The sequence below is a fragment of the Gymnodraco acuticeps genome, unplaced genomic scaffold, assembly GCF_902827175.1.
Source record: "Gymnodraco acuticeps unplaced genomic scaffold, fGymAcu1.1, whole genome shotgun sequence".
In the NCBI taxonomy this organism is placed as follows: Eukaryota; Metazoa; Chordata; class Actinopteri; order Perciformes; family Bathydraconidae; genus Gymnodraco; species Gymnodraco acuticeps.
The window spans coordinates 254,423-277,877 of NW_022992289.1; the positions used below are offsets into that span (position 1 = coordinate 254,423).

Sequence of the window (23,455 nt, forward strand, 5' to 3'; positions counted from 1 at the left end):
GCGTTTGGGGGCACAGACATTTGGAGGGGCTAGTGGAGCCTCGCAGATGGGGGTGCTGCAGCCCCCTCACCACCACCCCCTTCCCGCGTCCATGAGCAAGAGTACAAAGCTTCACACACAAGTGAGATGAAGAGTGAGTCTTTAGCTTAGTCTCCGGGAAACCAACCTTTGATAGTTAATTCAAAATGTACTCACCATTATTAGTGATTTCTCCTGGGAATGTCGCCACAGACATCCAGGTCACAGCTCTCAGTCACCATAGGGCTATGTCATAGATTTACACCGATATGTAATGAGTGAACATGTATTCATGTAAATGGAAAAGCTTTGAGATAATAACTTTAGAGTTCATGCAGGTGTTCTGAGTATAAATGTGGCTTTAAACCTAATAAAACGTACTTTGATAACCACAGCTCAAAGTGGATTTAACGCCATTAAAGTATATCAAACATATCGTTACCTACCTAGTGTTAATGAAGGAAACTCATTGTGTTGATACACATTCTCATAGTCCTTTCCCACAAGCAAACAGCATCTGAATTCAAAACTCGACACCTTTCCACATGATTTATTCGCAGATCTTTGGACCTCTATCACACCATAACATCGCCTTAAACACACAGGTACATTTTCACATTTCATTCCACCGTGACCTGTCCCCCTGTAACTTGTATGTACATGTAATGAAAATTAGTCATGGCAATAATGAAGTTTGTCTATCATGCTACAATGTCCTAATGCATAGTTTGGACCAAAGGGCTTTGTGTCTCAGCCCTTCTTGTGAGGAGTCTTTTTTTTCTGTTCGTGTTTTTCCTTGATGACTGAACGCGCCAGTGTTCGTGAGTATGAATGTTTAAAAATAGCGAGAGGTTCACAAGTGTTGTGCAGGAGTCTTCCACCTAGTGCACGTTACCCTGATTCAGAAACAGCCCTCCGCTCGTCTCTTATTTCGCCAACCTGTAGATTCAGAATATGGATGATTGGCAATAAATCTCTGTGAGGAAAACAGTCCACAATTTACTTTCTAAATACAGCCTTTAAAATATTTCCCTGTGCAGTAACCATACTCAGTCCATCTCAACAATATCCACATTACATGTCATGCCATTTAAATACTTTCTCTACAATCTTTAAGATCCATCAAAGCCTACATATTGTAACATATAACTCATACGATGAATATCTGTGAAAACAGCTCTTCCTGAGAAAGATACGTCGATAACAGTTCTTATCACACAAACAAAATAAGCAATTAAAGATTGTCTGATAATGTTTTGTAATGCTTTGTGTCTTTCAGGAGGCTCCCTTGTGGCCTCTGACCTTTAACAAAAAAGACTTGGTCAGACCCGGCCCTTTTTCTCTTGGTCCACATCCCTCAAAATCTTGGAGGAACTCAATATTGCACATTCCCACAGCGTTTCAGTTGGGAGAAAATATGAGATTGTGCTCATGTGGTCATTAGTGGGACATTATTGTGCACTTGTTTGTAAATGGGAAGCCCTTAAAGATGAATGCAGCCAGTTTCTCTTCGCCTACCGTGCGACTGTGAAAATGTTAGAGGCAGGCATGAGGAGCGATGAGGGTAATTTGTGTTTAAAAACCTTTATATTAGCATTAAGATTTTTTATAACTTAGTCAAATTGTCTTAAAAGAGTTCTCCTTCTCCAACCAGCTGCTCGTTTTATCCTCTGGATGCCAAACAGAGCCAGGTTTAGCGAGATAAATACAGCACCGGCAAATCTGTCCTCAATAGTTGCTGCAATTGTTGTTTTTCAGCGGTAACTTGTATAAAATACTAGTTTCGAACACAAACAAGTGTTTTAGTGTGGAGCCAACACTGTATTTCTGCCGTCAGAGCTCAGTGGAAGAGGACAGAGCTGGTCCTCGGCTGACTTTGTGCTCCCTCAGCCGGTGAAAATCGCTGCTCAATTCATCCGTTAGCGTCCCCTCGCTGAGATTCACTCCGTTTTCTCTCTGGTCCACTTGATCATAGTCTCTGGAGAGCGGTAGAGGAAGATGAGTTTGGCGTACATGTCCTCCTCCAGGTCCAGCTCCCCCGTCTCTCGCACCAGGAAGATGTCCGTGCACAGCTTGTGGATGCGGTCCACGTTGGGCAGCTCCTCGAACATGATGGTGTGGGAGATGCCGCTGAAGAACTCGCGTACGAACTTGCCGATGACCAGAACCACAGAGGCGTACAGGCCCAGGATCCTGGACAGGAAAGACAGAAAGAACATTGGATCATTTGTAGAATTTGGTTTTACCGGGAGTCAAATTATCCAGAGAGGTTTCCTCCTCACCACAACTAACGGAAGCGGTTATGATCAGTTTTTCTCCAAGATAGTTTTGTCATAATGTATGACCAGAAATCATCCCTGACCAAAGAAAACACACCTTTGATAAAAATCTCTGGGTTTGAAAATTATGGAAAATGTGGAATAGATTAAGTGCACAGCTCAACCAAATATATACCATGGGTCGAGTTGTTTTTAGACATTATAATATGAAAAAGTGACATATGTTTCCTTTACATTTTGATGTGATTACAAATCTTGCAGTATTTAAACCTAATGATGTTTCCCTGCTTTCCCATCTTGTGAATCATCTTGGATTCAAATCACTTTTTTATTACACTTGAAGTAAAAACCAACAGAACTTGATATTCTCACTCCTTGCACAGCTTTAGATGATGACCTATTTTTTCTCATAACAAACACAGATATTTCACTTTAACACCGAAGCACCACAAATCTTTTTTTTCTTTTTTAAATCCCCACGTACCCGTATCCGGCCAGGAAGCCCAGGCTGGGGGGGCTGACTTGGTCGCTGAACACGTAGAGATCCAGGCTGGGTTCATACTTGGGGGGGTCTAGGAGGGGGCCTCTCTTGGGGATGGGGCCGGGCTCCGTCTGGTTGACGATCCACCACTCCTGGATCTGCGCCGAGTCATTCGCTCGGATCAACGTCAGGTTTATGTTCAACATCGTTTTATCTGCATGGAGGAATAGATATTGTAACGTAACACTTTACCTCAGCCACATCACAGACTCTGCATTACATTAATGCACACGATGTACAACAATATCTGTTTTCTTTTTTATTACTGCCGGTTTTTATTCCATATTTTATTCCATTTCTATGTAAATACTGTTATATTTTGCTATATTTTTAAATATTTTTCTAGTTCTCTACCTGTGTTTTTAATGTTTGTTTTACTTTTATGTATGCACCACGAAATCAAGTCAAATTCCTCGTACGTGTCGACCTACCTGGTAATAAATCTGTTTCTGAATCTGATTCTGGTAATAAGAATAAAACTGATTATTCTGACGGCAAAGGCTTTACCTTCTGGAAACATTACTCCCTTTCTAGTACTTCTATCCCTACAAGACCTAGAGGCTCTTAAGTGTCTTTTTGCTGTCACCAAATCAAGTATAAACTATGCAAAATGTCCAGTCCCATCTACACACCTTTATACAGATGATCCACAGACGTGGCACCCGAGTCCGAGGGGGCTCGAATGAAACGAGGGAAGATCTCTTTTATGATCCTGCAGAGGAAGAGAGGCCGTTAACTGCAAACTGTTTATGCTCCTCAGCTTTTCAATATGTTCGAGTAACCTGAACTGTCAATTTGAATGACGACCAACAGAGGCAGTGAGTAGCTCATCTGCTGAGGAGTTGATAAACGTACACATATTGGCCGTTTCCGTTCAGCAGCTCGATGAGCTCATTCTTTGTCTCCTCGTCGAGATCGGTCACTCGCTTTCCTGACGCTATTTCAGCCTTGGCACCAAAAGTGAGGTTTCTAAGGTCACGAAAGGAAAACATGATTTAACATCTTATTAACCTCCAGCTGTTTGTGAGGCATACATTTTGTATTCTAAATATGAATTGACTACTTCTATGTTTATGATGAAAACAACACAAGTTCACTAGAAAAGTATGCTTAGGGATTTTTCATATTCCTGCAGGACCTTTTCTTAGTGCAAGTGCTTGTATGTGTTACTGTATATTTAAAATGTCTTGTAATTAAATATGTAGATACAACAATTGATTTGACTGTAAATCCAAAACTTTGGATGATTTAGATTAGAAGGAAGAATTGAATGTCCTTTGTAATATTTATCCTAAAGATAAATATAATTGTTATTTGTTGTTCTGTTAGATTGCTGTGTTTTCCATAAATGTTGCCTTTGGACTTGACAACGGTTGAATGATTGGAAATGTTGGTTTGATCTAGTTGTAATTAATCCTACGCAGCCCCTAGTGTAATATAATTATACGAGCAGTATCACATGGGTAGATGCAAGCATACATGATGCACGGACAACATGTGCGTACCTTTGCACGGACCAGGCCACGGTGATGGGGAAATCCTCGTCGCTGCTCAGCATTTCGATCAGGTTCTTCCTGCTGGGCGGGCTGATGGTCCACAGGCTGTTGGAGCTGCCTTTCAGCTCTGCGATGATCAGGTCCTCCTTGAAGTAGCCCTCGAGCCACTGCAAGGCGGTCTGATAACCACAGCATAAACAATGTTACAACATTTGAGCCACTTGGTGTAGAACTATCAGCCAAACACACAGAGGTGGGACTCTGAGCAGGAACCTCTCAATGAAGGAGAATTTCACCGGCTTTTAGGTTGATTGTTAATAATAATAAATTAATCATTTATGTTATTTAAGCATACATGCTGACAACATTACAAACACAACACAACTGACATCTTTGTTTTTGAATTATATTTCTCATACTCACATCGTTATTATTGTATTTCAGACAAAACAAGCCAAACTCGCTTTGGTTCACATTCTGCAGTTGTTTTTGCTGAGCGCTCATGGTGAAGATGGGCTGTGAGAAAAGGAAATGTTTGTTTATTTAAGTAATTACACTCTAAGTCTTCCAAAAAACATAATTATACATTGAACGCTGCAGCTAGATTATTCTCACTGTTTAGAAAATATCATCTTAATCCTCTGGATTCTCTCTCCCAGAAATCACGCAAACTGATCAAAAAGTGACGAGCCATTAAAATAAGGACTTCAATGAATCACAGATGTATTTACTCCCTGTGTAGATCTACTTGAACTCTTTTCAAATCACGCAGGATTAATGTAATTACAAAGGATTTTGCTTTGGTGGGAGATGTATCAGTAAAGCACTTTGCAAGAATGTTTAAGCTTGATTTACTTGATGAAAGAAACTCTGCTCACCGTAAAGCCAGCCAGCGTGATTGCAAAGGACACGTCCAGCGGCGTGTTGACGACTCCAGCCACGGACTTGACGAGGGACATGAAGAGCAGCGGGAACCACACGATGCAGATCAGCAGCGCCACGATCATCCCCCCCATCCCGTACTTCACCACCGCCTTCTTCTTCTGGCCTCGCGGCTGGGGGTACTTCTGCAGACGGACGCAGAAACAGGACATTAAGATGTGTTATTCGGCCAAACGGAGGGTTTTCCTGTCGTATTTCAAAATATCTCAATCTCAACATTTCCGTAATGGAAACATGTTTTCTATCCCTGGACCTATTTGTTGATTTCGAATCACGCAATTAAGTAAGTAAAGTTTATTTATAAAGCGCTTTTCACAGACAAAGTCACAAAGTGCTTAACAAAACAATAAGAGATCCATATAGGAGGCGTACAATGATCAATGAACCCACATGTTAAGAAGTCATAAAAGCACCAGAGCATAATTTAAGACAATAAAAACACAATAAAACAAAACGTACAAATGAAATTTAAAAACAAACAAAAATAAAAACATAGTATTAAAAGGAATAAGATCAAGCACACCGGTTACCCAAACGCCTGACCAAACATGTCTTTAAAATAGTTTTAAAAGAGTCAACAGACTAGATAATTAAGTCCTAGTTCGCAGAAGCATTTTTCAAACTTCGTATTTAAGGTATTGAATATGAACTTTTGTTTAGCTGTAGACCCTCTAACAGCTGTTTCTCCTGTTATAGATCATATTGAGGAGGAAACTAGTTCAGATTGAATTGTTAGAATATTTTTCAGTCTGCTGGCTTTAAGATTTAGAGAAAAATAAGATTCTCATTAAAAAGACAGAAGGTTAAAGGGCCTGTTATGCTTTTTGTGGTTTCCCCTCTCCCGTAGTGTGTGATATAGGTTGTTGTGCATGTAAATGGCCTGCAAAGGCTAAAATCCCTGTGTTCCCTCCAGATGGAGTTTTCCTCACACAAAAAACAATAGATCCGGCTCCACAAAAGCCCATTTCAGCATGAATTCCACCATGACAGACTCTGGCTCTGAAAGTGGTTCTCCACACTGACGGCACAATGATAAACACCTTCTCAGACTCTCTCCAGCACTTCAGGATGAAGATGTGAGCGTAGATGTCCTCCACACAGATCCAGCTGGACAGAGACAGCGAGGTGTCCGTCCAGACCCAGTCCATCACGGCCCGCAGCTCCGTCAGGAACGGCACCATACGGAAACTACACACAACACACAACACACAACACACAACTGTCAGTTAGTCTGCTAACAAATATACGAGGTGAACAAAAGTACGATTGAATTTCTTAATACAGTAAATCACTCTAATTTGTTAATTGTGTACAAGAGAAGAACAGGCCTAATAATATAAGCTATGGTGTTTGATGTACATGTTTATATATTATAGTAATAAAACACTTTTGTTGGTTTATGAACACCTATACTCTATTAAAAACAGTACAAAAAAAGTTATTTGACTTAACAACCAACACTGGCAGCCACGTGGCGACGACTTCCTTTTTTAATACTTAATTACTTACAGCCCTTTCAGAAAAAATAAATTAAATTAAATTAAATTGCATACCCAGACGTTTGTATTATTCATTAAACCCCAAAAATGATATAATATATATATAAGACACCTACTTTGAACCTACACAGATAGATAATAATCTAGTTATTTAAAGTGTAGTTTCTAAATGTGAAATGTATTTAATCAACAATAAGCTTTATATTAAATAATAATGGCAGGACAAGGGTTGAAACTAATGACTACTTTCATCATTATTTAAAGATTTAGTCAATAAACGTTAACTTGACTTATCATTTCAGCACAAAATGTAATATTAAAGACCTGAACACTAACACGTAAAAAATGGGGTGCACAATAGGCTTAAGTTAACAATAACAAATGTGGATTTCCCCTTTAAGTAAATGGTTTCCACATTTCTGAAACAGAAAGCCTCAGGTGTAATCTTGTGTGTCTCTTTGTATTCCCACAGCAGCAGCTAGACGACCGGAGCCGTGGCCCTGTTTGCCCAGCTGGAAGAAATGAGACTCCCAGATGAACTCACCCTTGAAACAGGAAGAGGTTGGCATAATTGTGGCCCTTGGTGAGGAAGTTTCCCAAAACGCGGGTGGGATAACCACAGCGGATCTGATAGGCTGACAGCCCGAAGTAGATGCACTTGACAAAATACCACATCTGAGCGACCATGTTCTCGCTGAAACGCCTACGAGGGGAAGACAAGAGAGACAGCTCGAGAAATAGGTAGATAAATAGATTGATAGCATTACAAAGTAAAAAAATGTACACATGTGGAAGTACACATTTCCAGTAACAAATATAATGTAATGCAGGATATTATTGTGCAAGAAATTGATTATTCAATATTAAATTGAATATAAAAGTAAAATGTACAGTGGGAGTTTAAGTCCAGTTCTTAAGAAAAGCTAAGGAGCAGAGAGTTCTCTTCCAGCCAGAGGTGATTTGTTGTACAGTGACTGAGTCCTTACTTTTGTGTGACTCCTGGCAGGATGAAGAACATCCAGAAGTGGATCCCAAACACCAGGATGACCTGGAAGATGACTTTCCCCAGGACAGACTTCCTGAGGTAGAGGGCCCGGTCCACCACCATGGTGCCAAACTGGATCAGCACCATGACCAGGAAGGGCCCCGGCACCTGATCCTCCGACAGCGATGACGTGATGTCTGCAGCCGAGTGTTTCTACAAGGGAAGAAAATAAACGTTAGCTTTGTCAGAAGTGATTTGGTTTCTGGGTCTAAATGTTGTTCTAAAACAAACTATGGAACTCTCTCCCCCTTCACATCCAACAGTCTGACACGATCACCACATTCAAGTCCATCCTAAAGAACAGTTTTTTCCACCAGGCTGTCAGGAGGCTGAACTCTCTCCCCCCTCTCCCCCACTGGACTATAACTCCCCCACACACTCAGAGACTAAAATCCAGCACCAGACACTTTTTACGCTGCTATGGACAATCTGGCACTAATATTTTGCACATTCTATGTACAATTTTGCACTAATGTACATTCTCAAATATTGAAGTGACTGTTGTTTTGTATATATTGATTGTTGTGTTTTTATGTAGGTCTTAATGTGCGCACATGTAAAATAGTGTCTTTGATTCTGTGTATATTTATACATATTTGCACACATATTTTTATATACATTTGTTTTTTATATTCGGGATTGTGGGAAGCGGTATTTCGATCTCTCCGTCTGTACACACAACCCGGAAAATGGACAATAAAGTTGACTTTTGACTTTGACTCCTCAAAACCCACCTGTTAAGTTCAGCCTACTCACTGTAGTGCTCCCTATCATCTGTGTCCACTTTAATCGTCTTCTCCATGATGGTATGTTTGTGTTTTTATCATGTTCTGTTGCTTTTACCTCTTAGAATATTTAACAAATTGCACGGTGTCCTTGGGTGTCATGAAAGGCGCCTTAAATAAAATGTATTATTATTATTATTACAACTTACACCAAACGCCCAGAAGCCGAACACGATGATGATGAAGTCGACGGTGTCAGAGAGGAACATCAGCACGTAGACGTCTGTGACCGCGCTGTACTCCGGGTGGATCAGGTTGAAGAAGAACTGCCTCATGGGAAGGTAGATCTCCAGGAACCTGAGAAGAAAAACAAACAAGTTTCATTCATCACCAGAGGCCTATACTGCGAAGCCGGATTTTCGCTTAGCGAGCTAAGGGAAAAATCTGGGTTTCCGGTCCTACGACGCTGGTTCTCTTCTTAGCGGGCTAGATCTCCATGGTAACTTATGCTGAACGGCTAGCCTGGTCCGGAGCAGGTTAGCCGTTCAGCATAAGAGATCAACTCAGTGAAAACACCGCCTGCTGACCAATCAGAGAGCAGTGTGCGGAGTTTAAAGCGATCAAGTCATATTACAGGAGAAAGGAAATACAGAAAAACTGCCGTTGCAGGAAAGACGGCCGGCAAAAATCACCGACTGTGTGAACGTGAAAATTAATAGAATATCACCTCCATCTTCAGAGCAATCTGACTATTATAACATTAGCATTAAGAAAGCTTACTTAAATATCTGCCACAAGGTAACATAAGTAACCGGATCAAAGTAACATTACGTACAGTCCGCGGCACTGAGTGCAGACGTCGATGTGTCCCATTATCATTCATATCACATCATAATGTATCATATATCTCCTTATCTGAGTCAGCTTCTTGAGCCGTATCTGGCCGTGCAACACTTACAGTGTTACAAAAGTATTATTTTAAGCAATACATTAAGTTGACGAAACACTCGAGTCAAATGTAATTAAAGTCAGATCCACTTGTGTCTTAGATTTCTGTTCTTGATACATTTCTCTTTAAAAGCCATTACACAAAGATTCTGACCTTCATCAATGTTTTGGGATTTGTTCAATTTTCAGGAACAGAATCTGGTCTTTTAAAAATAATGAAACACTACGCTAGCTTTGAATAATTTACCATGCATCTTTTTTGTGTTGTTATTACTAATGACACTAATTAATATGACGGCTAACGTTGTTTATTTCCTCCACTTTAGGAGGTTTTGTTTACATATGCAAACCAAAGTCTCTTGAATTTCAGTCTGGGAATTACTTCTCTGAATTTTATATATTTCATTTATATATGTGCACACAGTTCTGCAGTCTAATCTTCTTTAAGTGGTCCGGTGTTAACCTGTCTATTAGGATTACCTCACACACACACTTATTATATAAGGTGGCAATGGGAATATTCATTACAAGACACAAACAATTATGTAGTTTAAGAACCTGGCATGAATCTGACATACCATTCTATTCTTAGGACCTTTCTCAAGAACAAGTACCAAAAAAAACAAGTGAATGAGGCGATATTCTGAGCAAAAGGTTCAGGAGGGTCTTTCATCCCTTTCTTAAACAATAAAACAGTGTATCTGTGAGTCTGTCAGCATGGGATTGTAGGAATGTATTTTGTCTCAGTGATTTATAAAGCTCCCTATAGCCTTTGGATTTTTAAATGCACAGTTGTTTTACAATGGAATCTTTGAATTAGAAAGGCTATTTAATTGCATTTGTGTTTGTTTGGATTTTATGACCAATTCTGTCTGACGTTGTTTGTCTGTAACTCGTTGTTTGAGAAAATGTTAACGATTTACTAAATGACCATTTTCTTTGTGTTTCAATTACAGCTGCAGACGTAATATCTCAGAAACCACTTGTTCCTCTGTGATTAAATCAAAACAGTAACATGTTTTGACTGTCTGTTGCAGCACTTACAAAAATGACACTGCTGGCCAAACGGGAAAGCGTAATTAAAGGTCTAAATGTAGACCTTTGAAAGGTTTTAGCTGCAATACATCACTGATATCATTTTCCATTATTTGTTTGGACTTGCTGAGCACAGTTCTCATCAAAGCCCTCATAAAGTTACACACTTTCTTGTGTAATCACGTGTGTTGGCCAGTGAGCAGCCGTGGATTCAGACCGAAAACCCAACTCCTGTGAGCCAGCTGTGCTTCACCGTACCGCTTAATGATGAAGGCTTTCCCCTTGAGGAGCTGCTCCCTGAGCTTCTCCGTGATCATCTGTTTTCGGGTCTTCTGATGGACGCTGGCCTCGCTGCCGTCCTTGTGGCTGCCGTGGTGGGAGGCGGTACTTCCTGTGGAAACAATTTACATTTCCAGCTGTGAATGAAGCGTGACGAGTCGCTGATAAAGAGATGAGATTCACAAACACAAAGACTTAATTCAGGGGTGAAGGCTAAACAACACAAGACATGTTTTTGTAGTAAGAGCTCAAAGGATTCCTTCTCTATATTATTGATGTTATGGATATTATTGTAAGAAGAGGAAAGGCTATGCGTGCTACAAAATAACACAATTCTCTCAGGGCTTTTTAAGGGGAAGAGTGTTAGTGATACATTTTCTAATATTCAGCCTCATGTTTGATTGATACATTTATTTCGAAAAAGTAAAATAAATAATTCCAAAACAAAAAAAATGTTGCAGTGCATAGTCATGTAAGAGAAATCAAAACAAAAAATAACATTTACAAAAACAACAACAACATTAGCAACATAAACAGTGCCACATCTAGTGTTCGAAAAGAAGTGAGAAGAAGTATAACTTATTTAATCTCACCCCCTTGTCCCTAAATGATTTATTTATAATCTATAATCTGCAATAATTATCATTTTTATACATTATTATTGATATTATTAGTATTATTAATCTGCTTTACCTGTTGATTGACATATATACATATACATACACTGATATACATATATGCACACATACATATACACACCTACATACTCACACATATACACATACACATAGTCAAACACCTTCCCCATTCCTGTACCTCGAGAAAATAATTTCCTCTTGAACTGGTTCATGTCTGGACATCGCTTTAGCTCCACATGTTTTAAACCACTTGTCTCGTTCAATGCTTCTCAACCGTTTCGAGTCGCATTGATTGCTCCAAATTTGTCTTAAGATGCATCTTTAAATGGTAAATTGAATGTATTTTGTTAACATATACAAGTCATTATTCATTCAGTGCCAGAGGCTGCCATAGAAGATGCTACCAGCTCAAACTCACAGCCACCGTTGTTCATCATCTTGTCTAATCACACTTTGACTACAGGGATTGAACCATAACCCTCTAATTGATAGGCGACCATCTGTTCAGTAATTTTGAGCTATTTTCTATCTTTTAGTATGTCATACATATATAGGCTAATTATATTAAAAGCTAAAACGTTAAATATATCTCTCCAAAATACAGTCAAACAACTGACCAAGTGTCCTCTGCCATGCAAGGCCCCAGAGTGATAATACAATGTCTTGCTAAGATTGTTTTGACTGAATTACCATGAAAATGACTCATCATTAGTCCATCCTCCTTAATCACTCTTCAAATAAACCTTTAGATTGTACTGGAGAACACCGAAGCTGGAATTAATATTCCATCACACCATCTTCTTCCTGAGCCACAACATCGGCACTACACGCTGAGAAGTGGTTTATTGCTCTTTGGTTTCTAAACATTTTGGCATATGATTACTATAGCTGTAGGAGCCACATGTGAAGTATTTCTCTGTGTCTGGTACATGTTTTTTGAGTCACTATAGGTGGTGGGCGTGTCATTGGATTTGTGTGGTGATGTTTGTGGTTATATCCGGTTGCTTTTACCTGTGCACTTTGTGATAGATGGAGGGGGAGTGAGCTGGAGAAGGACCATTTTTGTTGATCGCACGCACGCACGCACGCACGCACGCACGCACGCACGCACGCACGCACGCATACACGCATAAAGGAATATAGGCCTACGCATATGGATATGGAATGTTTGCTTTGGAAATAAAAGGTCAAACGCATACTTTTGGAAAGACTGAGTTTTTGCGCGTCCACAGTGTTTTTTCTCTTGTTTAGTCCCTCGCAGCACTTTATTTGGATATTACTAACTGCCGCAATAATAGCCTAACAGCTAAGCATACATTACATTGATACTATGGGCGATGTAATCTAAAACCCATTTACCATTTCCTTTTTTCTCCAAAACCCCCAGAAACAACCCAGCTCAAGCACCACTAGTTTATCCAGTAGTAGAAACCAGAGACCAGAAAAGAATCCTCACCTCTCTTGGACCTCACAGTGGAGTGGAGAGATCGGTGAGAAATGTGCGAGCCTCCGCTGGAGCTCTTCCGCCGCTGGAAGGTCTGCTGCTGCGGGTACTGAACCTGGACGTGACCTGAATCGATGGAGGTGCCAAAGTTTAAGGACCTCAAGGTGTGAGTGGAGCCTCTCTCACTCATCATGGAGGAGGCGCATTCAGACCCCTTCTCACTCTCCTCTGATTTACTCTTTCCCTCGTCCTCTGACTCGCTCTGACGGGACGGCGCTCGCCTTTCTTTGGAGTCTTCCTCGTCCCACAGACCGTGACACTGCAACGAAGACGAGGAATTCAGGGATTAATAAAAGCTGTATCATATTTGCACACAGAATACTTAAGTCTGATAAAGGGAGTATAGTTGCATCATTTACATTTAAAGGTCCCCTATTATATTGTTTTTCATCAATATATCACAGGTCTCAGATATATACAAACATGTCTCTGAAGTGTTTGGCTCCAATCACCAAACAGATAATCGCAGCATTACCCATAATCCCCTCTGTTTCAGCCCTGTTTCCAAAGTGCTGATTCTCTGTCTGTTACTTTAGATGAAAATAAGGAGCCCCTCCCCACGCCCCTCTGAGAGAGATTTGGTTAAAAAGAACACAATGGTGCTCTAGGAGGAGATTCAGGTGATAAGGTGGGGGGGGGGGGGGTTACCTTGGTTGGTGATTGGCTATTTTCAGACAGGTTTTTATAGAAATGGATCAGGACAAAAAGAGAGAGAATCTTTTTTCCTGAAACTTTCAGAATCTCTTTCCACAGAGGGGACACACGTTGATGTAGAAGAGACATGAAAAAGTGGATTTTTCACAATAGGTGACTTTTAATATGATTCACATATTAGTATTGTCCAAATATTCATTTTGCAGGAACCTTCAGGATGGATCTGTGGAAGAAGAGAGCCAGTAACTGGACCAGGTCGTAGTGGACGTAGCCGTCCTTCTTCTCCACTCCGATGATGTTGGGAGGGTGATAAGGTTTGCTCTTATCCATAGAGTTCTGGTTGAAGGGGAAGAAGCCAAACTGGAAGAAGTACTTGATGAAGATGGTGACCTGGTGGGAAAAAAACAATATGTTACAGTGAAGCTACAGTCAGGATAATGGCACAGTTTCATTAACCATTGATATGTTAATGTTACTCTTAGACTAGAATGCAATTGTAATAATTAAAACAAATATATATATATTATGTCTTTTTAATTTGTAACCATCCACTCCATTGGGTGAAACAGCTGCATTTTACTCAAGGATGGCATATTTTTTCCTTTTAATCAATACATAGCACATATACATTTTTATATTATCTTATCTGTGCATAAATGTCCAATCTTTTAACTCCTTCCTGTTTGGAGTAATTGTCATGCTCGTTTTAACTTTTTTTATTAATTGTGGAGAGCAGATACGATTATTGTTATTCTATATTGGAGCTTTATTTCAAAATAAAATGCCCGATACATGAGAAATATTGTCACCAACACTAAGAAAATAACTGCAGATTTGACTTGGTATTTGATATATTAAAATGTTGATTTACGCACTCAATGTCCACAAATATTAAAACAAAAATACTTGTTTGGGATGTTGAGTGTAGCTGCGAGGAAAGCAATCCCAAAGAAATGGCTCAAACCAAACAGCCCATCTATATATGATTGGTACGATATCATTTATGAAATCTTCGTAATGGAAAGAATAACCTTCTCTATGAGGCTCCAGGAACTTACATTTGAGGACATTTGGAAGAAATGGAAAGCGTATATTACCCCGATACGCCCTTCTTTTGTTTAACTGTTGTTTTAATGTGTTATATTGAAAATAAAACACCCCATGTTCTTGTGTGCTTATTGTTGTTGTTTTGTCAAGGAAAAGAAAAAAGACGGACCACTCTGTAAAACTATTTAACTACATATGTATATGTACACTGAAGTGAACAAAAATGTTAAAAAAATAAAAATAGATTTATTGGACGTGTTTCTCTCCGTTTGTACCTCAGTATAGACGATGGCCGTCATCCAGTAGCGCTTGCTGGGCCGCGGCACGGACAGCATGGCCCAGAGGAAGATGGTGGTGGGGAGGACCAGGGTGGCGCAGTTGGCCGACACCATGTGGTTGATGACCATGACGAGGTAGCAAACCATCTCTGAGTGCGCCACCAGCATGTTGTAGAGGGCGTAGCACAGCTGCAGGATCAGAGGCTGCTTCACGTAGAACCGGTCCGACTGCTCCAGCTCCTCGTCATAAAACATCCTGGACAAAAGGAGACAGATTGATTTAGTGATTTATAACTCTTGGATTCCTATACATTACAGAAACCTGATTTGTTCAGTTACTTTAAACTTGCAGATATTTCTAGACTCACAAAAATAACTGCAAGTATATGGATGGATTACTGAACAGGGCTGACTGGCACAGGCCAAGGGGTTTATGGGATTGTGGGGAACTGACACAAATAAACTACAAAGTAGGGCTGCACTTGGAAAAAACTGACATTGCGATTTTTCCCCCCCTGCGATATATATTGCGATATGAAAACATACAGGAATTGAAGAAAAGGCCGGTTTTTTCCCCCGCAAACCATCCTTTCTTGAACTTTAATGCTATACAATTGGTATTTTTACCGGATGAAGGATTTCAGTCACGGACGTCTGGATCTTAAGTTATCAGAGCAACAAGCTGAGCTAGCTCGGTTAGCAGCGCCGAACTGCCCTGGAGAAACACATGAAACTACTTTTACCTTTAATCTCCGGGTCCGTTTGCTTTGGAGGTTTGGTTGTGATTGGTGGTTTGCTGTGCATGCAGAGCCAGCATGTCACTCACTCAAGTACCCCTGACATGAGAGCTGCGCGAGTTTTCCTTTTGTAGCAAGCAGCAAAAATAATTGTATCATGACGTGTTTGAGTTAATTTGCCTATAATATCGCACGTCCTAAAGAAAATTTAAAATTAAAAAATCTCACGTCCTGCGGTGTGAATATTGCGCATGCGCATATTACGATTATCGTCACGACACAAAATATCGTGCAGCCCTACTACAAAGGGACCACAAAGTAAAGCAAACTATAATATGTCTTCAAAAAGATTCAAAAAAAGTCTACAAAGAAGTGCATAAAGACCAAAAACAGGTACAAAATAACCTCAGAGTCAACATGGCTATAAAGAGACAAACAATTGACCCAAAAAGACCAAAAGGAGATGCAAAATGACTGAAGAACAACGAAATAACGCAAAACGACTACAAAGAAATGCAGAACGATGACAAGTTGACAAAAACAACAACCTACAGACACAAGACAATTACAAGAAGATGAAAAATTACAAAAAGGTGAAAAATTACTTGGTGCAATTTATTTAAAATGATTAAGAAACCAATATAAATCTGCATCCTAAGACAACTGCTTTGTGTGACTCTTCATGCTAGAAGGCTTCAGTTTGTCGACTCACTTGTTGAGCAGCAGTTCGCTGGCGGTCAGCTCGGTGGTCATGGAGGGCAGCATGAGGTCGGACCTGCTGTCGGAGCGGCTGTCGGAGGTCATCAACATCCGCCCCCCCCTCTTCCTGTCCATGTCGCTTTCGTCGTCGCTCAGCTCCAGGCGGTCGAAGCTGACGGCCTTGCTGTAGCTCGGAGGAACTTCAGCGTCGGACGTTTTGGAAGCGTCTGTGTCAGGAGTGTAAATCAGCCCGACTCTCCCCTCTGTGGGGGTGAAGCCCGGCTGTCCTGCCCCCTCCTCACTGTCAGTGGTGAAGTCCTTCTCCTGAGCGGACTCTGTCTCCTTCACCCTGAGCGAAGGGCCCTCATCTGGGCCGAAAGAGTCCCAGGGAGCCCTCTTTTCTCTCTCCTGCTCCTTTGGTACCTCCATCCCTTCCTCACCTTCCTCCTCCTCCTCCTTCTCCTCTTGGTCCCTGGGGTCTGCATCACTCCAGCCGTCCCCCTCGGCCCCCTCACTCTCGTCCAGCTGTTGGGACTCCCAGGGAGCCGCCTGCTGTTTGTCTTCCCCTTGATCGTGCTCATCCTCCACTTCTTCTATGGTGTCTGTGGTGCCCTGCCTGGAGTACAACATCACAACCTGGGTCGCTTCACTGCAGGTGGGAAAAAGAGCGGAGTTATACAGAATATTCAAATGATAAAATATTTGCTTGCTTGCACTTTTCTCAGCAGTAGCCAGGTGTGCCCACATGCGATAATATAATCTATTAACACATATATCTTTTGACGCCTTTTTATTTCTAACCATCCGTGAGTTTTGCTGTAACTGAATTATTTTTAACGCTACACCCTACCCGTGGATAAGGCATAGGTTTTTCATTTAAATAATAATTAGTACAGATAATTTATATTTAATAAATGGCTTATGAGACACTTTTATGTGATTAAAAGCAGTATTAGTGTACAGTATTTGTCAACACGTAAAACATCAGTTAAATGGGTTAAACTACATTTGTATTGAATTAACTGAAGAAAATAAAGAAGCATTGTATGTTTATATGAACACTGAAACAAGAAAAGTGATATTTATTACAACCCTGAATTACTGCAAGGCAATTGCTGAGGAGGAACAGACCATACTTTGTCAACAGCTTTTCATATCACTGTTATTAGGTAAAAACCTTGTCTCTCAAAATAATTAAAATAAACATTTTGTTGTTATCTTTGAGTTTTTGACCTGATGCAATAAACAAAATGGAGATACAGCTGAAGTGAGAAATCAACAGGAAATGGATCTTTTGATAAATCATGATTGAAGTGGGTGAAGATGAGAACACAGGTGTGTGTGTGGGGGATGTAGAGGCCAGGCACCTGGACATGAAGCTGCTGCAGCTGTCCACGGAGGAGGTGGAGGCGTCGAGGCCGTACATCTTGCGCAGTTTGGGCCGGGCGCGCTCGCTGGTTTTGGGAATGCACTCCGGCATCCCATCCAGGTCTTCCAGGGTGGATTGGCGAGAAAACAGATTGGTGGCCTCGGTGTACCCACTGAGAGGAGTGACAGGTGATGATTAGTGATGAGGGGAATGAGATGGGGATGTGAGGTCACACTGACAGGGGATACAAAAACGTTGAATCCAACCTTACCGTGAAATGAAAAGGAATTCAAACCTCATCATGACAAGACAAAAACATGAGAGTGAGGATGAAATGGTTCAACTTGATGTTATAGAACTTACTTATGCTAGTAATGGCTGCTTTGAAGGGTTGTTTCGACTTTTGCTCATTAACCCCAGGGCTATCTAGCAATGCAAATAGTTTAAGTTGTATTGGCCAAGGGTTTGCAATCTGTCTTATACATTTCAGGGAGTGACGCAAATGGAATATTGTTTGATAATGCCATTTTGAAAAATCTAATATTTTACTTAAAACCTGGTCGACCAGAAGCAAAACAATTTGCATGTGTTCATAAAATAAGAGGATAGTAAGTAAACAATTATTGGAGGTACCCAAACCAAAAATAAATCCACATCTGGAGCTACAAGTGATCATAAGAAAGCACGTTTTAGTGTTTAGACAACGTTATGTTTCAGTACTTCCTCCTTGACGATGAAACATTTCTTAGCGACAAATCACGTTGAAAAAACTGTGACAAATCTGTACCAATGTGTGACTTGACAGGGTAAGAGCATGGTACATGTTACATTAATGTCCAGTCATGCTTTGGTCAATAATTATTAACATATTTGTGCAATAGTGTTTATGTATATGGATTTACATTGCTTGTTTTCTTAAGCGTGACGTAAATGTCTCTTTCTCCTGTGCAGAGAAAAGTTACAATTCTTTAAGTGTACTACCTGAAAAGGAAGCAGAAAGTCCCTGAAACATTGACTCTTTTGGTCTCCCATGTTGCATCGCTTTGCTCAGTGTACCTGGAGATGCTGTCTCTGGAGGCCGTGGAGTCCTGGCTCTCCATGGGGTACGGTCTCCTCCGTCTGCGCAGCCTGGTGGAGGCCGAGGCCGAGTCGTCCTCACTCAGCTGATCCAGGCTGGCCTGGCGGGACATGTTGAGCTTCATGGCCTTCTGGTACAGGACGTGGATGCTGTCTTTGGACGGCACGTTGCCCTGGGGGAAGATAATCATTCAGTGGTCCTCTTAAAAAGGTACAATATGTAATCGTCAGCAACTAGGGCTCTCTTAAACAAACAATCAACAAATGAAGTTTGGTGGAAAGTTGGTTGTTTTCACCACAATTGCCATCATTTCATTTAGCGTCTCTGGTCAGGATTTCTTTATTGTTCATTATTTAGCAGGTTTTTACCGGGAGCACAATTATCTGCAGAGATGTCCTTCTCTCCAAAAACAACAACATGGTGTGTAAACAGTTAAAAGCATAGATTATGTCATTTCAAATTAATGTTTCTTTGACAAAACATAGGATTACACAAGCTTTTCGCCAACATTTGCTAATCTTAGCTGCTATAAAAGATCTAGATGTCTGATGACTACAATTCTTTATGTGGTTATGGTATATATTTTAAATGTGTTTATTATACTTTTTTTTAATCTTTCGGGATAAGACCGATCATAGGTCTCGTATTTACACATTTTGAAAGCTGAAATGTTATATATTTGACCTTTTATCACATTAAAGGCCTTAAGATAGCTAAGAAACTGTTACATAAAACAAGAATATATTGCATTAAAACATACCTTTTTGACCTCTCTGGACAGCATGCAGCGCTCTATTCGCAGCACCGTGGAGATGTCGATGTACTCTCGGCACATGTCGTTCATCCACTGCGTGAAGCTGTCCACCGTCGTCTGGAAGAGCACGAAGGTGAACTTCAGGATGTTGAACACTCGCTTGATGATGTTATCTGAGGGAGAAAATGAGACAAGAGACTCGCATTGATAAAACTTCAATAAAGAACTTGCTATATTGTGGCTGTTAGTGGCTATGAGAAAATCACAAGGGTTATTCATGATTCAATTCAAGATTTAGTATTTTGACCATGGAATTTAATACCACAAAATCACCAACCTGGACCACTTGACTTTTCCTCCTCTGGTTTGTCTTGCCCATCTGAGAGCTCACCAAGATCTATGGTCACATGACCTGCTGAAGGACAGTAAAGACACACAGTTACAGTTAAGAGACATGAATTTCCTTCACACACACAAATGACTTGGAAGTCTGTTTAATGTGAGGTTTTTTCTCCATAACTTGCTTACCATCTTTCTTGCTTTTTTTACGTCTCACTACTTTTGTGTATTTTTTCCAAAATTTGCGTTTCTCTTTGGCTCGTGCTCTTAGAGCAGCTTTGGGGTCAGTGATCCAGGCGTGATAAAGAAACTGGAGAGCAGAGAGGATCAATGAGAGGAGGTGAAGAAGAGGAGTCACTGAGATCAATGATGTCAAAGCAACAACAAATTGAAGGAAGACTTAACACAGACCAAAACTTCACTTTTTAAAGTCACTTTTTTGTGATATATTACTACTGAATGCAATGCTTCTCAGCAGCAGAGACTTGCATTGCTTACTTAAACACTACAACAAAAGCCTTTGTCAAAAACAGTCAAAAGTGCAGTACAAACTTAATAAATCAACAAAGGCCTAATATTGGTTGTGGTCGACTCCTGCATTTATCAAGCAGGTTTTCTATATTCGCCAGTCTTCAAATGTTTAATTAATACACTGAATCCTGCACAAACAGTAGCAAAACACAAAAATGGTCTTTCATTAGGGATCAGGCCCAAATACTAGCGCTAATATTGTCTTGTTAACCGACAAATGGTTTGTTTTTAAAGCAGAAGACAACACGGAAAAGGCAAGGCAAGTTTATTTATATAGCACCTTTCAACACAAGGCAATTCAAAGTGCTTTAAATAAAATGAAAGACATTAAGAAAATAGCATTTAAAATCAGTCATTAAAAAGAAAAGATAATAAAGTAAACATTAAAAAGAAAAAATAAAGCCAAAAATAGACATTTAACACAACCAATACCACGTCAGAATAAAACTCCAGTTCATGCTACACACTTCGATCACATGCAAAAGAGCTCAAAGCATTCCTGTTCCGGCTTGTGTTTGATGATTTACGCCAAATTAGTGCTTGCTTGTGAAAATCATTGTTCACTGAATCTGTTTAGGTTATTTCTGTTCAAAAAGATCACCAAGCATGAGCTGGAAAGGCAGTTTTGTGGCGTTAGTTGGTACTTTAAGATGTTCATTCAGAGAGCAAGTGTTGTTTCTTAGTTGTGGTGTTAATACCTTTCCTGCCTTCACTACATACTGCAGGATAGTTTTAGGCAGCTTGAAAATAGACTTGGGCAAAGCTATGAGAGCAGAGACAAACTTCCCAATAGCTCGCTGCAGAGAGAAAACAGAGCGGGAGGGGGTTAGTAGAAACATGACTTCATCATATTAGAAACATCAGAGGTGACATGTGTTAGGAGACACATCATGTTGTAGTCAAGGATGCTGGCAGATGGAGATGAAGGGATTTGTTATCACATTCTCCTGAGAGTTAGTATTCGAAACCTTCAATCATTTGTGTAAAAGTATTATTAAACTGTGCAAGCAATGCATGCTATTCTAGAAGTGTATGAATTGTCTAGCACAGTGCTTCTCAAACTTTTTTCAGTAATGTACCCCCTTTGAAACATTTTCTCAGCCAAGTACCCCCTGGCCGATCCAGAACATTTTTGATCGAAAAAGCCTACATAAATAATTACAATATAGTGATGTTCCCTCAGTGTGTGATGTATTAACTCCTTCGTGGTATGCATTACAACAAACTAAGGATATTTTTACTTTATGCATGAAAAACAACAACATAACACTTTTATAAAACAGATTTTTCCAAGGAGTTTTTCAATTTAAGTAATATGTTATTGTGAAAAACTATAAAATACAATACACACATTTGACATGTTTATATGAGGACCCCCTTGGTGGTTCTAGGAATGTTTTATATAAAATTGTGTTTTCTATTTAACTTATTTTACTAAGATTATTTTTTTTAATCTCACGTACCCCCTGCAGTACCCCAACGTACCCCCAGGGGTCCGCGTACCCTCATTTGAGAATCACTGGTCTAGCATATCAATCTAGTCAAATCAGGGGTGGGAAGTAATTTACTTTATTCTTTTACACTACATTTCAGAGGGAAATATTGTATAAAATACTTTTCAGATTGAAGAACTATATTTAAAAAAAGTACCTCCACTTGCAACAGCGAGAGTAGTTGGTAATGTTGGAAACACTTTAACATGTCAATATAACAATAACTGCAAGTAATTCAAATGATGATATTTGTATGTTATACTTACTGTTACTTAAGTAAAGGTTCTGATTATTTTTGTTATATTATAAAGTGAATGTAATAAAGGAAATGATTTCCTTACTTCAAAATGCAACAGTACTTGACTTTGTTAAGCTTTACCTCATAGCATCTTCATCAATATTAAAAACATGTAATCAATCGATGAATTAACAGTGACGGAAACCGAATACAAATCTTGCTAGGGGAGGACTTTCATACTATGCTATAATAAAAAGAAAGAAAATACAATGAAATAAATATTTGATGTAAGATCTTTCCACCAATCTGTGCTACACAAGCCATTTTTGTAAGATTATAATACTTTTTTATATTAAAAATAGCCACATTTTGAGGCAGCGACCAGCTCAACTTCCCCTCAGATAGAAACTGTATTTAAGATATAGCTCTTTGGGCTTCATATGTAAATCTGGCTCTGATACTAGCCAGTGTTTGTGTTGTCTCCTGGGGTCTGTAGTGCCCGGAGTCTGTCTTTTTATTTATTTTTCTCCCAAACCCCATCCCCTCAGGAAGCCTGTGCCTCACTACTACTACTACTACTACTACTACTACTACTACTACTACTACTACTACTACTACTACTAGTGCCTCCCCATCAACTGACACTGATGTAAGAAATGAACCACTTCTAGAAGTCACCTGAAACGCAGACTTCTTTGGCTGATCGTCCTCCTTTTTCTCCTCCTCCTCCTCTTCCTCTTCACTGTCAGTTTCAAACAAGTAATAGTCTCCACTTCTAACCACTGAAGAGGCAGAGTGCAAATGCAGTTACACACAATCATTCATCGTTTTTTCACAACAAAAAGTTCCCTTACTGAAAGGAAGAACTTAATAAACCACTTACCGTTAATTCAATGTCATTTATATTAAACATTAACTACAGTAAGCAGTGATATAGACACACATTTAAAAACATCACAGACATGACAGGATGAAACAGAAAATGCAGACAATGTTAATATGACTGATATAACTGTGAGCAGAAAGCACAATGAAGGGTGTCTGTTAGAGACTCTTTTATTCCACATGTAAGCCTACTCGACAGAGCAAGTGACTCCGGTCAGTGTTAGAAGCAATAGGATAGACGAGGCTGACTTGTGTCCTTGAGCAGAGCCGCGTTGGTGCGGGAGGTAAAAGGAGGATGCTGGGAGATGAAACATCAAATGACAGAGAGATAAAAATAGAGAAATAATTGAAAATGTCATGTGGGGGTGGAGTACGAACTGAGACATGAGTTCAAACCAAACAGG

General features: G+C 40.0%; 1 protein-coding gene across 6 annotated transcripts in view; it reads right to left on the reverse strand.

Annotated features, from left to right (window-relative positions):
- Positions 1-553: 553 nt before the first annotated feature.
- Positions 554-23,455, reverse strand: part of LOC117540860 (piezo-type mechanosensitive ion channel component 2) — a 111,831-nt gene continuing 88,929 nt past the window's right edge. For 3 of the 6 annotated variants that reach the window (XM_034207762.1, XM_034207759.1, XM_034207761.1), the window contains 23 exons: positions 22,845-22,948; positions 21,134-21,232; positions 20,094-20,214; positions 19,903-19,980; positions 19,572-19,738; positions 18,790-18,983; positions 17,732-17,905; positions 16,378-17,013; positions 14,926-15,184; positions 13,814-13,993; positions 12,902-13,208; positions 10,787-10,919; positions 8,755-8,902; positions 7,762-7,973; positions 7,320-7,478; positions 6,317-6,464; positions 5,213-5,401; positions 4,758-4,850; positions 4,344-4,513; positions 3,694-3,807; positions 3,471-3,550; positions 2,782-2,992; positions 554-2,211 (listed from right to left, as the gene is read on the reverse strand). In XM_034207762.1, coding sequence (XP_034063653.1) covers positions 1,959-2,211; positions 2,782-2,992; positions 3,471-3,550; positions 3,694-3,807; positions 4,344-4,513; positions 4,758-4,850; positions 5,213-5,401; positions 6,317-6,464; positions 7,320-7,478; positions 7,762-7,973; positions 8,755-8,902; positions 10,787-10,919; positions 12,902-13,208; positions 13,814-13,993; positions 14,926-15,184; positions 16,378-17,013; positions 17,732-17,905; positions 18,790-18,983; positions 19,572-19,738; positions 19,903-19,980; positions 20,094-20,214; positions 21,134-21,232; positions 22,845-22,948 — 4,229 coding nt within the window. In that variant the 3' untranslated portion in view covers positions 554-1,958. The remainder of the gene's footprint in view (positions 2,212-2,781; positions 2,993-3,470; positions 3,551-3,693; positions 3,808-4,343; positions 4,514-4,757; positions 4,851-5,212; positions 5,402-6,316; positions 6,465-7,319; positions 7,479-7,761; positions 7,974-8,754; positions 8,903-10,786; positions 10,920-12,901; positions 13,209-13,813; positions 13,994-14,925; positions 15,185-16,377; positions 17,014-17,731; positions 17,906-18,789; positions 18,984-19,571; positions 19,739-19,902; positions 19,981-20,093; positions 20,215-21,133; positions 21,233-22,844; positions 22,949-23,455) is intronic. The other 3 variants (XM_034207760.1, XM_034207764.1, XM_034207763.1) reach the window with 3 other exon arrangements.